Source organism: Tamandua tetradactyla, chromosome 9, assembly GCF_023851605.1.
Source record: "Tamandua tetradactyla isolate mTamTet1 chromosome 9, mTamTet1.pri, whole genome shotgun sequence".
Taxonomy (NCBI): domain Eukaryota; kingdom Metazoa; phylum Chordata; class Mammalia; order Pilosa; family Myrmecophagidae; genus Tamandua; species Tamandua tetradactyla.
In genome coordinates, this window is record NC_135335.1 from 7,669,629 (window position 1) to 7,684,081 (window position 14,453).

Genomic DNA, 14,453 nt, shown 5'->3' on the forward strand with positions numbered 1-14,453 from the left:
GCTGGTCTCTTCGTCACAAATTCTCTCAGTGATTTTTTGTCTGAAAATGTTTTAATTTCTCCCTCATTTTTGAAGGACAATTTTGCTGGGTATAGGATTCTTGGTTGGCAGTTTTTCTCTTTTAGTAATTTAAATATATCATCCCACTGTCTTCTCGCCTCCATGGTTTCTGCTGAGAAATCTACACATAGTCTTATTGGGTTTCCCTTGTATGTGATGGATTGCTTTTCTCTTGCTGCTTTCAAGATCCTCTCTTTCTCTTTGACCTCTGACATTCTGACTAGTAAGTGTCTTGGAGAATGTCTATTTGGATATATTCTCTTTGGGGTACACTGCACTTCTTGGATCTGTAATTTTAGGTCTTTCATAAGAGTTGGGAAATTTTCAGTGATAATTTCTTCCGTTAGTTTTTCTCCTCCTTTTCCCTTCTCTTCTCCTTCCAGGACCGCCACAACACGTATATTTGTGTGCCTCATATTATCATTCAGTTCCCTGAGTCCCTGCTCATATTTTTCCATTTTTTTCCCTATAGTTTCTGTATCTTGTTGGAATTTCAGATGTTCCATCCTCCAGTTCACTAATCCTAACCTCTGTTTCTTGAAATCTACCATTGCAGGTTTCCATTGTTTTTTTCATCTCTTCTACTGTATCTTTCATCCACATAAGTTCCGTGATTTGTTTTTTCAGACTTTCCATTTCTTCTTTTTGTTCGTTCCTTGCCTTCTTCATATCCTCCCTCAATTCACTGATTTGGTTTTTGATGAGGTTTTCCATGTCTGTTCGTATATTCTGAATTAGTTGTTTCAGCTCTTCTATCTCGTTTGAACTATTGGTTTGTTCCTTTGACTGGGCCATATCTTCAATTTTCCTGGTGTGATTTGTTATTTTTTGCTGGCGTCTAGACATTTAATTACCTAAATTAGTTTATTCTGGTGATTGCCTTCACTTCTCTTACCTAGGGTTTTCTTGCTAGATGAATTTGTTGTCTATCTGTTCTTTGACCTTCAGTTCAGCTTTTTCTGAACCTCTAGCTTAGGTTTTATTTAACAGAGGATAATTTTTCAGTTCTTGTTTTCTTGTTTCTTGTCCTGCTTGTATGGTGCCTTTTCCCTCCCCACCCTTAGGGTCTACGTAGGTATTATAGACTCAAGCTGGGTTTTCCTGGACTAAACTGGCCTCCTATCAGAGGCAAGGAGTTACCTGTGTCAATTTTCCCTGAGGGTGAGACCCAGCAGGTTAAAAGACTTTCCTGTGAAGTCTCTGGGCTCTGTTTTTCTTATCTTGCCCAGTATGTGGCACGTCTGCCTGTAGGTCACACCAGCAAAAGATGTTGCGACACTTTGGAAGACTCTCCCTGCTGGGGGCATGGTGGAGATGGAGGAGAGGTTGTAGGCTGGTTTTAATGGATTCAAATTGCCAAGCCCTGGGGTCTGAGTTCCTTGATGGAGGGATTCCACCTGAGTTGGGCTTCACCCCTCTCCTGAGGAAGGCACATGTGGGAGACAGCCCTGAAAGCAGCCCGTTTCTGCCTATGCCTGGGGTGGTTGCAGCCTGAGAAGTCCCGCAGCTGAATCAAGAGGCTGCCAAGTCTCCATAGAGACACAGCCACTAAAGCCTCCATTTCCTCCCTTTCCTCTTTTTCCATGAGCCCAATGAGCGACCTCTGCCTTGACTAGGTTTGGAGTCTCTTTCCTTTCCCTCTGGGAAGCTGCCTGTGGGGGAGGGGCACCGGGCGCTGGCCACCATGGCTTGGGGAACTCACAGTTTTGGGGAGGCTTGCAACTAGTCCAGCTGGTCCCGACTGGGGTACGCTGTGTGTCCGGTCACTGACATGGCTCCAGGAGCTGTTCGGTACTGTTTCAGGTTATTTAGTAGTTGTTCTGGAGGATGAACTAAAACGTGCACATTGCTAAGCCACCATCTTGGCCCCTCCTCCCCCTACAATTTCTTAAATAAAAAAAAATAAAGAATGAAAAAGAAAAGAAAATTAGGTCTGATAAAACCTTTTTTGTTGCTCATATCTGTCCTCTCTTTCTAAGCTAACTCAACACATGAACTCATGACACCTCCCTATGTGCGTCATGACTCCCAAGGGTATAACTCTCCCTGGCAATGTGGAATAGAAATCCCAGGATGAGTTGGGACCTGACATCAATGGATTGAAAAAGCCTTCTTGACCAAAAGGGGAAGAGAGAAATGGGACAAAATAAAGTTTTAATGGCTGAGAGATTTCCAATAGAGTTAAGAAGTTATCCTAGAGGTATTCTTATGCATTCTACAGATATCCCCTTGTAGTTTATGGTGTATTGGAGTGGCTAGAGGGAAGTACCTGAAAATGTTGAACTGTGTTTCAGTAGCCTTGATTCTTGAAGACAATTGTATAATTTTACAGCTTTTACAATGTGACCTTGTGTCTGATGCTTCTTTTATTCAGGGTATGGACAGATCACTAAAAAAATTAGGATAAAAAAATAAATAATGGGGCAGTAAGTGGTAAAAATTTGGGTAGATTGAAATACTAGTGGTCAATGAGAGGGAGGGGCAAGAGGTATGGGATATATGAGGTTTTTTCCTTTTTCTTTTTCTTTCTTTTTCTGGAGTGATGGAAATGTTCTAAAAATGATCATGGTGATGAATACAAAACTATGTGATGATATTGTGAGCCACTGAACGTATACTATGGATGGACTGTATGTGTGTAAAGATTTCTCAGTAAAAATACTTTTCCCTTTTGTAACCATAGCCAAAGTGGCAGTGACCAAAATTAAGTTCAATCCTTTTGTGACTTCTGATCAGAGCATTTCTGAAATAAGGGGCATTTCAATGCACCTTCCCACATCTGCAGGAAGATTATGTCTTCCTCTCTTTCCAAGGAGCTGACACAGAAATACAATGTTCAATCCATGCCTATGGATGAAGTTCAGGTTGTGTGAGGACACTACAAAGGCCAGCAAATTGGCAAAGTAGTTCAGGTTTACAGGAAGAAATAGATCATCTCTACTGAATGGGTGCAGTGGGTTAAGGCTAATGGCACCACTGTTCATGTGGGCATTCACCCCACCAAGGTAGCTATCACTTGGCTAAAAATGGAGAAAGACCACAAAAACATCCTCAAATATAAAGCCAAATCTCGCCAAGTAAGAAAGGAAAAGGGAAAATATAAGGAAGAAACTATTGAGAAGATGCAGGAATAAAATAATCTCATGTACAGCTTCCATTAAAAGCTGCTAAAATGAAAAAAAAAGGATTTCTCAACAAAAATATTTTAACTAATTACCTAATTAAAAATAATGAAGGGGAAGGTTTATGGGTACTCTGTATTTTCTGCATGATTTTCTGGTAAACCTATAACTCCTCATTAAAAATCAATTAATTAATTAAAAATTTTTAATAAATAAAGGAAACCATGGAGGCAAGAATGCAATGAGAAGACATATTTAAGTGCTGAAAGCAAAAAAATTGACAACCAAGAATTCTATACCTGGAAAAACTGTCTTTCAAAAATTAGGAAGGCTTCCAGGCCAAGATGGCGGCTTAACAATGTGTGCATTTTAGTTTGTCCTCCAGAAAAACTACTAAATAACCAGAAACAGTACGGAATGGCTCCTGGGGCCACATCAGTGACCGGACACACAGCATACCCAAGTCTGGACCAGCTGCGAGCCCCCAGAACCGTGAGTTCCCTAAGCTGCGGCAGCTGGCACACCTCCCCCACAGGCTGCTTCCCAGAGGGGAAAGGAAAGAGACTTTACCAGCAGCAGGGGCTGAGCCCAACTAAATGCCAATTGTGGAATTAATTAACAAATTCTGACTACTAAAAATAGGCCCCCAGCTCAGGTGAACTTGGTCAAAGCGATGTCGATGATTTTTGCCCCGGCACTGAGGGGGCGGGGCTGACGGAAAAAGAAAAAAAAAAAAAGGAAACAGAGGTTTTTATGGCTGTGTTTCTACAAAGGCTTGACTGCCTTTGGATGCAGCGGCAGGACTTCTCAGGCTGCAACTGCCCTAGGCATAGGCAGAAACAAGCTCCTTTCAGGGCTTGTCTCAAGCCTGTGCCTTCCCCAGGGGAGGGGTGAAGCCCAACTCAGGTGGAATCCCTCCCTCAAGGAATTCAGACACCAGGGCTTGGTAATTTGAAGCCATTAAAACCAGCCTACAACCTCTCCTCTGTGTCCACCATGCCCCCAGCAGGGAGAGTCTGCCAAAGTTAAAGGTACCGCATCATCTTATGCTGGTGGGACCTGCAGGCAGACAAGCGCCACTTACTGGGCAGGATAAGAAAAACAGTCCAGAGACTTCACAGGAAAGTTTTTCAACCTGCTGGGCCACATCTTCAGGGAAAATTGACACAGGTGACTCTCTCCTCCTGATAGGAGGCCAGTTTGGTCTGGAAAAATCTGGCCTGGGTCTATAATACCTACGTAGACCCTCCTAAGAGTTGGGGGGGGGGGAGCGGAAAGGCACCATACAAGCAGGACAAGAAACAAGAAAACAAGAACTGAAAAATTCTCCTCTGTTAAACAAAACCTAAGCTAGAGGTCCAGATAAAGCTGAACCGAATGTCAAAGAACAGATAGACAGCAAATTCATCCAGCAAGAAAACCCTAGATAAAAGAAGTGAAAGCAATCTCCAGAATAAACTAATTAAGGTAATTAAATGCCTAGACGCCAGCAAAAAATAACAAATCACACCGGGAAAATTGAAGATATGGACCAGTCAAAAGACCAAACCAACAATTCAAATGACATACAGGAGCTGAAACAATTAATTCAGAATATACAAACAGACATGGAAAATCTCATCAAAAACCAAATCAATGAATTGAGGGAGGATAGAAAGAAGGCAAGGAATGAACAAAAAGGAGAAACTGAAAGTCTGAAAAAACAAATCACAGAACTTATGGGAATGAAAGGCACAGTAGAGGAGATGAAAAAACAATGGAAACCTACAATGGTAGATTTCGAGAGGCAGAACATAGGATTAGTGAATTGGAGGATGGACCACCTGAAATCTGACAAGAAAAAGAAAATATAAGGAAAAAATGGAAAAATATGAGCAGGGACTCAGGGAATTGAAGGACAATATGAAGCGCATGGATATATGTGTTGTGGGTGTCCCAGAAGGAGAAGAAAAGTGAAAAGGAGGAGAAAAACTAATGGAGGAAATTATCACTGAAAATTTCCCAACTCTTATGAAAGACTGAAAATTACAGATCCAAGAAGTGCAGTGAACCCCAAAGAGAACAGATCCAAATAGAAGTACTCCAAGACATTTACTAATCAGAATGTCAGAGGTCAAAAACAGAGAACTTTGAAAGCAGCAAGAGAAAAGCAATCCATCACATACAAGGGAAGCCCAATGAGACTATGTGTAGATTTCTCAGCAGAAACCATGGACGCGAGAAGACAGTGGGATGATATATTTAAATTACTAAAAGAGAAAAACTGCCAACCAAGAATTGTATATCCAGCAAAATTGTCCTTCAAAAATGAGGGAGAAATTAAAACATTTTCAGACAAAAAATCACTGAGAGAATTTGTGACCAAGAGACCAGCTCTGCAAGAAATACTGAAGGGAGCCACTACAGAGAGGTACAAAAAGACAGAAGAGAGAGGTGTGGAGAAGAGTGTAGAAAAGAAGACTATGAGTAAAGGTAAAAAGAAGGAAAATTAGATATGACATATAAAATCCAGAAGGCAAAATAGTAGAAGAAAGTACTACTCATGCAGTAATAACACTAAATGTTAATGGATTAAACTCCCCAATCAACAGACATAGACTGGCAGAATGGATTAAAAAACAGGACCCATCTATATGCTGTCTCTACTCAAAGGACATGAGGGCAAAGACACAAACGGACATTTACACACCAATGTTTATAGCAGCATTATTTACAATTACCAAGAGATGGAAACAACCAAAATATCCATCAACAATGGGGTGGCTAAAGAAACTGTGGCACATACATACGATGGAATATTATGCAGCTGTAAGACAGAATAAAGTTATGACGTATGTAACAACATGGATGGACCTTAAGGACATTATGCTGAGTGAGGTTAGCCAAAAATAAAAGGACAAATACTGTATGGTCTCACTGATAGGATATGAACTGATTATTAGTGAACAAATTTGGAATATTTCATTGGCAACAGAGACCATCAAGAGATAGAAATACGGTAAGATATTGGGTAATTGGAGCTGAAGGGATACAGATTGTGCAACAGGACTGAATATAAAAACTCAGAAATGGACAGCACAATACTACCTAACTGTAATACAATTATGTTAAAACACTGAATGAAGCTGAATGTGAGAATGATAGAGGGAAGAGGGCTGGAGGCATAAATGAAATCACAAAGAAAAATAGACAATAAAGATTGGAATGGTATAATCTAGGAATGCCTGGAGTGTATAATGATAGTGACTAAATGTACAAATTTAAAAAATGTTTTTGCATCAGGAAGAACAAAGGAATGTCATTACTGTAGGGTGCCGAAAATTGATAGTAATTAATATTTTAAAATTTCAACTTATGTGTGAGACTAAAGCAAAAAATGTTTATTTGGTACAAAATTTATATCGTGACTGGTGCATGTCCTAATTTAACTTATGTAGATAGTTGGTTGAACAACATAAGTACATGGTACCTTGAGTAGGACATGAAATTTTGTTGGTTTGTCCAGAGTGATGCCCCAATGAATCCCAGAGTGATTTGATCAGTGAGTGTAAAAGTATTTGCAAAGTCCCCTTCAGGGAATGGTGAGAATTCAACCCCCCCCCCCAAGTTTAATTCTTTATATTCTCACAAGCAGTGTGGACAACCAAAGCTATAGGCTGAGCCCCCAGTCTTGGGGTTTGTTCATATGAAACTTAACCCCACAAAGGATATGTCAAGCCTACTTAAAATTTAGGCTTAAGAGTCATCCCCAAGAAAGTCTCTTTTGCTGCTCAGATGTGGCCTCTCTCTCCAGCCAACACAATAAGCAAACTCACCATCCTCCCCCTGTCTACGTGGGACACGACTTCCAGGAGCGTGGACCTTCCTGGCAACGTGGGACAGAAAACCTAGAATGAGATGAGACTCAGCATGAAGGGATTGAGAAAAACCCTAGAATGAGCTGAGACTCAGCATCAAGGGATTGAGAAAAACTTCTCAACCAAAAGGAGGAAGAGTGAAAGGAGACTAAGTGTCAATGGCTGTGAGATTCCAAACAGTCAAGAGGCTATCCTGGAGGCTATTCTTATGCATTAAGTAGATATCACCTTGTTATTCAAGATGTAAATGGAGAGGCTGGAGGGAATCGCCTGAAAATGTAGAGTTGTGTTCCAGTAGCCATGTATCTTGATGATGATTGTATAATGATATAGCTTTCACAATGTGACTGTGTGATTGTGAAAACCTTGTGTCTGATGCTCCTTTTATCTACCTTGTCAACAGATGAGTAGAACATATGGAATAAAATTAAATAATAAGGGGAACAAGTGTTAAAATAAATTTAGTTTGAAATGCTAGTGATCAATGAAAGTGAGTGGTATGGGGTATGGTGTATATATTTTTTTCCGTTTTCATTTTATTTCTTTTTCTATTGTCTTTTATTTCTCTTTCTGAATTGATGGAAATGTTCTAAGAAATGATCATGATGATGAATATGCAACTATGTGATGATATTGTGAATTACTGATTATATATGTAGAACGGAATGATTATATATTAAGAATGTTTGTGTTTGTTGTCATTTTTTAAATTTAAAATTAATAAAAAAATAAAAAAATAAGGAAGGAATTAAGACATTCCCAGATATACGAAAGCTGAGAAACTTCATCATCACTAGACTGGTCATAAAAGAAACGCTTAAGGAAAGGACACTAGACAATTAACTGAAGTCATACAAAGAAATAAAGATCTCCAGTGAAGATAATGACATGGATAAATATAAATGCCAGTTCTACTGGATTTTTTAACTTGTATTTCTACTTTGTATAGGACCTAAAAGAGGAAAATGCATAAAATGTAATGATAAAAGAATGATTTTGGACTCATAATGCATATATATGTAATTTATGACAAGAATAACATGTAAATTGAGGATCAGAGGGGTATAGGAACATAGTCTATTTATGCTATGAAGTTAAGTTGGTATAAAGCAAATGAGATTGTTACAGTTTAGGATGTCAGATTTAAGCCCCAAGGAAAGTTTCAGAAAATACGCAAACTCATAGGACAGGATATAGAGTTAGAAATTAGCATAGTGGAGTAATGCAACATTTGGAACGTGATTAATCCTACTGAATGGTATGCTTGGGAGGAGATGGAATGGAAAGAGTTGTGCTGTACATATATTTCCACAATTAAAAGAAAAGAAAGAGAAACTAAAGAGATAATGGCAATTAAATGCTAAACATGATACTGAATGGAATCTAAGAATGGCAAAGAAATTCTAATAAAAGATTATAACATAGAACGTAAGTTCTAGATCAATGTTAAATTTCTTTTTTTTTATTTTATTATTATTATTTTTTTACATGGGCAGGCACCAGGAATCGAACCCGGGTCGTCGGGCATGGCAGGCAAGCACTTTTACCTGCTGAGCCACCGTGGCCCGCCCAATGTTAAATTTCTTGAATTGATAACTGTATTTAAGGTGATAACGTGACTAATCTTGTTTGTAGAAAATGTACATGACAACATTATGTGTTCAAGCAATATTATGTGTACAACCTGCTCTCAAATGTTCCGAAGATGACTGATAGATAGACAGAAATGGCAATGGTGCCAAAGTGTTAAAATTGGTGGCTCTAGGTATTTGGAGGTATGGAGGGGTACGTTGGCATTCGCTGTATGGAGTATGTGCTATTTTTGCAACTGTTCTGTAAATTTGAAAATATTTCAAAATAAAATGGTTTTAAAAAGAGGCAAAGGACTTGAACATTTTTTTCCAAAGAAGATATACAAATAGCCAATAAGCACATAATAAGATGCTCAACATAAGTCATTGGAGAAGCACAAATAAAAAGCGCAATGATTACAGAGAAGGTCAAGTTTAACAAATGAGTGCTGAATCGGTATATTGATACTTCTTTTAAAACATTATGCTCAGTGAAAGAAACATGGCACATAAGGACAAAATATTGTACGATGTCACCTATCTGAAATATCTAGAATTATCAAGTTCAGAGAGACAGAAAAGTGGATTGGAGATTACCAGAGGATAGGGGGAAGGAGGAAAGGGGAGTTTTTGCTTGATAAGCTATAGAGCGTCTGTAAATAGAGTAATAAAATTTAAAAATTAATAAAATAAATAATAGGTCCCTGTGTTTTCTGCGGTGGTCCATGAGACCAGAGACTTGTCTGTTTAGCTCATCACTGTATCTCTACTGAAAAAGTGATTCATCAGAGTCCCACAGCCACTTAATTCTTCAGGACTCTGAAAGTAAATTACACCTGAAATCTGGCAAGGACATCAAAGATCACCTTCTCTAAGAAGTCTTTTGTGGTTCCTGCAGGCCTTATCAGTCTCTGCCTTCTTTCCACTCCTTTCGCAATTAAACTCATTATTTTAGAGGGAAAAACGCATATGGCACAGGGAATGAGTATAGCATAATTCCATTTTTTTAAATTATAATAACTATGAACATATGTACAGGAAAAATCTGTAATAATATATGGTGAATGTCAAAAATGGTTATCTTAAGGGGTAAGAAAACTGGAAAATCTCTTTTCATAATACATGTTTCTGTAAAGTTGGAATGCTTTATTACAAACACGTATCATTTTCTTCCTGCCAAAAAAATTATAATTATATAAAGGTCAGAGACAATAAAAAAGAGATATACCCCCTATACTAAGTAATTGGAAGTCCATTAGGCTCAAAAGCCTGCAGAATTGGGTTTCTTGGCAAAAATTGCCATGGCTCAAGCCCTTTGCTTTAAGTGAAATCAACCCCACTATCCTGGAAACAACTTGGATTATAATCAACGCACAAGTTAATATTGCCATAAACAGACCAATCATCACCCTAGCCATGTAGCTAAGCATTTCTTTTATGAAAAATGGGATCTCTATCCAGTTAGCACCGAGTTCATGGACAGTAACAGCAAACCAACCTATCACACTTTTTTTGAGGATGTTTAATGCCAGGTATGCAAAGAGAAGACGTGTCATTCCAGTTCAGGTGAGCAGATGTCTGGTAGCGCCAGATACACAATCCAATCTGTACTGGAATCCAGGGTGACTCCTCTAATGCTGACGGGAAAGCTTCATATCAAAGTATTCTTTAATAAACCGACACACACACACAGGCTATCACTTTACAAGCCCCCCAAAATTAATTGCTTCTGGACCACTCAGTGTATCAGTTTTCCCTCGATAGTGCAGGCAAAAATGGTTAAGAAAAAAAAAAAAAGAGAGAGAGAGAGCACCAAATGGAAAAAGATACATGTATCTTCAAATTAACTACAGTCAGTATTATAAAAGTATGATCCATTTATAATTTTATTTCTTTTTCGTCTCCCCGATTTCTTGGCTCTTTTGCAACTACTAAAGTCTGGACAAGAAAGACAAAGAAGATGAAGCTCAATGTAAGAACTTTTCTCCAAAAGAGGAAAAAGTTAAAACCCAATAGCAAGAACGTGATTGTTTCTGAGCTGTTTTAAATTAAGCCAGTACAAATAATCCTGTGATAAGAGTCATTCTACTCACCTTTCCTGTGTGACACATTTGTAAATCTATCACTAGATACTTATTATCTAATCATTTAAGTTTTAAAACAATGGAACAACCCCAGAATGATAATGTGACCAAAGAGTATGATTAATTAAATTTTTTAAATAAACCATAACATAGCTCACGACAAAAACAGAGATAGAAAATCAGTCATTTTTCTTCCCCCCACTTACTGGTTGTTACACAATGAAGAGTATTTGCCTGGTGCTTAGAACTTAATGCTTCCATGGAAATCACTAGCTGTCCTTCTAGCAATGATCCCTTTGATACGCCTGCTGTTTCACATTTCCAGTGAATTATTAAATATCTCAAAATCTGAAAAGGGCACAATTCAAAAAAAAAGCACAATCTTCTTTAGAAATCAAGGTAATGAATTTGTATTATTCACTTACGCTCATAACTCTAATTAAAAAAAATAGTATTCATGCTATAAAATGTCAGATTTACAAATGATCAGAGCAAAGTCTAAACCGAAGTCATAGGTAGGGGAGTAACATAAGAAAGGAGTCAGTGGAATTCAATATAATGCCCAAAAAAAAGGAAATGGAGACAATAAATCGCTTTATTCAAAAGAAAAGATCATCTGGAAATAATAATTACGGAAAAATTAAGTGGCAGTTTGTTTTTCTCATCCTTTTTTTTCTTCCCCAAATAAAAGCCAACGTGAAGACTATTAACAAGAGTGACATCTGGTTATGAATCATGTTTACCTTTCTTTGAATCGACTTTTGAGAGTCAGAATACTAGTACAGAGTGCTGGCTCTGAAGGCAGATGACTGCGTTTGAATCTGTGATGTGCCACATTTTAGCACGTGACCTTGGGAAAGTTATTTAACCTTTCCATACCTCAGTTTCCCCAACTACACTATTGGGGATAAACCTACCACCCAGGGCTGCTTCTAAAAGTAAGCAAAATAATATGCACAAAATACTTAACATAATGCTTGGCAAAGGGTAAATACTTGATAGATATTAACTAATATTTCTAAAAATAAATTTATCTGCAGTGAAGCCTACACATGAATATTTTAAGTTGAACAAGTCTACAAAATGTCGGGATAAAACACTCAACCTAGTCAGGATAAATTTAAGATAAAATATTAAATTCCATTATTATTCATGTAATAAAGTAACCTTTTACTTTCACACAGGAAAGCACCACAGTGAAAATTATTACCCTTTTTTAATAGAGAGGGAGACCAGAGTAAGAGAACTTAAGGTCCTAGTTTGTACCAGAGCTTATATGGATGGTTTCCAGACATTTCTACAGCCTACCACTTTTCCTTCATACATCCTTTTTTCCTGTGCTTCCTCTGTCAAGATTTTCCTGCAGTTTTTTTAATCCATAATGAGAGAGCAGCTGGGAAAAGAACACTGGCCTGTGAGTCAGTAGTCCTGGGTTCCAGCCTAGGTTCTATCATCTGTAAAAATCTAATTCTCCAACTTTCTTTGATAAGAGCAAAGCAGGAAGACTAGAAAATCTCTAAGGAGTCCTCCGGGTCTATAACTCTATTTTACCCGTCCAGGATCGTGAACAGGCCAGGAGCTAAAGATGCAACTGGACAAGGGCTGTGAGGCTGCTACAAGGGGCAGTACACACAGGATCAAAATCGAGGCCCCCCTCCAGAGCAGACAATCCCTGGCCAGAGGCGTGGCCGGGTCGGGTTGGGTTAGGCCTCTGAACCTCACTCCCTCCTCATTCAGCTGCTCCAGGGTTGGAGCCTGGACCCAAGAAACTGCCCACATCTCAGATGCCCCGAGGACCTAAAACCACTTTTCCTCGTCCCCCACTGTGCACGATCGGATCCTCCTTGGCTGAACTTCGCTCTGGTTCTCCCCGCTTCCCCCCCCCCCCAGGATTGCCCATTTCCTGCCCTTCTTTCGGGGTTCCCTCCCAGCATCGGGATCCAGTCAGACAGACACCCTCCCCCCAGCCCCCGCCAGCCTGCCTCTAACGCCAGGAGTCTGGGCCAGACCCTCCAGTTTTGTGCACCTCAGCTTCTCCACTGCAAAGTGGAAACGGTGCCACCTCCTCGCGTGTGAGATTCAACGCACCTGGCACTGAGGAGCTCACCACCACCACCACCCCCATTTACTTCAACTGAGTAATATTCCTCAGAGCACCGAGCGTGCTTCTTTCCCGAAGCGCTTCCACGCCTCAGGTTGTACCTGCCCGTCAGGGTAGCGCGTGAGGCAAGCTGGTGTGCACCGAACCCTACAACCCTGCGCTCTCCTTCTCCACCTCCGGCCGCGCCAGCCCCCTCAGCCCACGCTTCGCGGCCCCCTCACACGGCCCCTCTCCTCATGAAGTCTCCTTCTCTGCTTTCGCTCCCTTCTCGGTTTCACCTCACACACGGCCACAGCCGTGCCCTCCATTCCGCGCCGGGCAAAAAAACCCGCGGCGCCGCCCAGGCTGACGACCCGCCTACACCCGCGGCCTCCTGCTCCTCCCGGGCGTCAACCTCCGCCCGCGCACACGCCCGGCAGCTCCGGGTCGCCCCGCCCACCCGCCGCCCGCGCCTGCGCACTCGGCGCCGCCCCGCCCCCGCCAGGCCGCGAGCGCTCGCCGGGAGCCTGAGGGAGACAGAGGGGGACACCCTGAGGTGCTGCGGCCCGTGGGCGGACGGTCTGGCCCGCGGCCGGGTGGAGGAGAGGCAGCGGGCGGCTGGCCGAGGCTGGAGGCGGGCAGGAATGAGGCCGGGCCACGACTCCTTTCCACCTCAAAGCGCCTTTCCCACGGTCCCGTCGACGGGCGGCCCTTCTCCTTGTCAAAGCGCTTTGGCCGTCCTCAACTGGGAGAAGCTGCTGATGCTGGGTGTGGCTCGCCCAAGCTGGCTCTTGCTCAGCTCCCACACCGCTCTACGGCTCCACCTCCTGCGGGGGCTGCCCAAGGTGCCCTAGGCCAGCCCCGGGTTTCCAGATTTAGCAAATAAAAATACACAACGGACAGTTAAGTTTGAATTGCGGATAAACAGCAAATTTTGTTTTTAGTGTATGTCCCATGCGATACGTGAGATATACTTAAAAAAAAAAAACAAAAAAAAAACCTTTTCAATTGAATTTCAAAACAGGGCGTCGTGTGTTTTATCTGGCAACCCATCCCATGTATCTCCTGGGCTGAACCGGGACTTGGACCTGACCGCTTCCCTGACTTTGCACTAAGCAGGAGCTGGCTGTCCTAGGCTCTGTTTGACAGGAAGCAGTCCCGGCTGGAAGAAGGAGTCCTCCAGACAGCAGTCACTGAGCTTGGGCTAGTTCGGGGAACGACATGGTGAGAAGGGCTTAAGCTGGTAACTACTGGTGATCTGGCAGCTGGTTCCACCGACAGCCAAAAGAAAACCATAGAGAGGTTCCTGCCTGGCAAAGAGTTGCCCAAGGAGAAGGGTGGAACAGGGTGTTGGCTGCTTTCCTTCAGGGAAAATTCTTCCACCTCGGCTCCAAGAAGCTAGGATTGGGCAGAGCAGGCTGGAGAGCTGGCAGAGTGCCTGTCCAGTCACAGCCTTGGTGCTAATGCAAAGAACATGTCTTCTGAGACCTGAAGCGTACCCATTTTGAGCCTGAGCGCAGTGCTGTTGCCTGCCCCCCACCCCCACCCCTGTTGGTCATATGTTCTCTATGGAAAAACGGTAGCCTTCTTTTCTGGAAAAGTCATCATAAATACCATCTCAGATTTGACGAGAGATCTGGTGTTTGGGGAGTCATTGGAGGCTCTCTCCACTGTCCCTT

General features: G+C 41.5%; 1 protein-coding gene and 1 pseudogene across 1 annotated transcript in view; one reads left to right on the forward strand and one right to left on the reverse strand.

Moving 5' to 3' along the window:
* TOP6BL (TOP6B like initiator of meiotic double strand breaks) overlaps positions 1-13,197 on the reverse strand; it is a 126,418-nt gene extending 113,221 nt beyond the window's left edge. The window contains exons 1-2 of the mRNA XM_077115598.1: positions 13,074-13,197; positions 10,901-11,042 (exon numbers count right to left, since the gene is read on the reverse strand). Of these exons, the coding sequence (XP_076971713.1) occupies positions 10,901-11,042; positions 13,074-13,103 (172 nt within the window). The 5' untranslated portion in view covers positions 13,104-13,197. The remainder of the gene's footprint in view (positions 1-10,900; positions 11,043-13,073) is intronic.
* On the forward strand, positions 2,082-3,194 carry LOC143646302 (large ribosomal subunit protein uL24 pseudogene; annotated as a pseudogene).
* Positions 13,198-14,453: the final 1,256 nt, after the last annotated feature.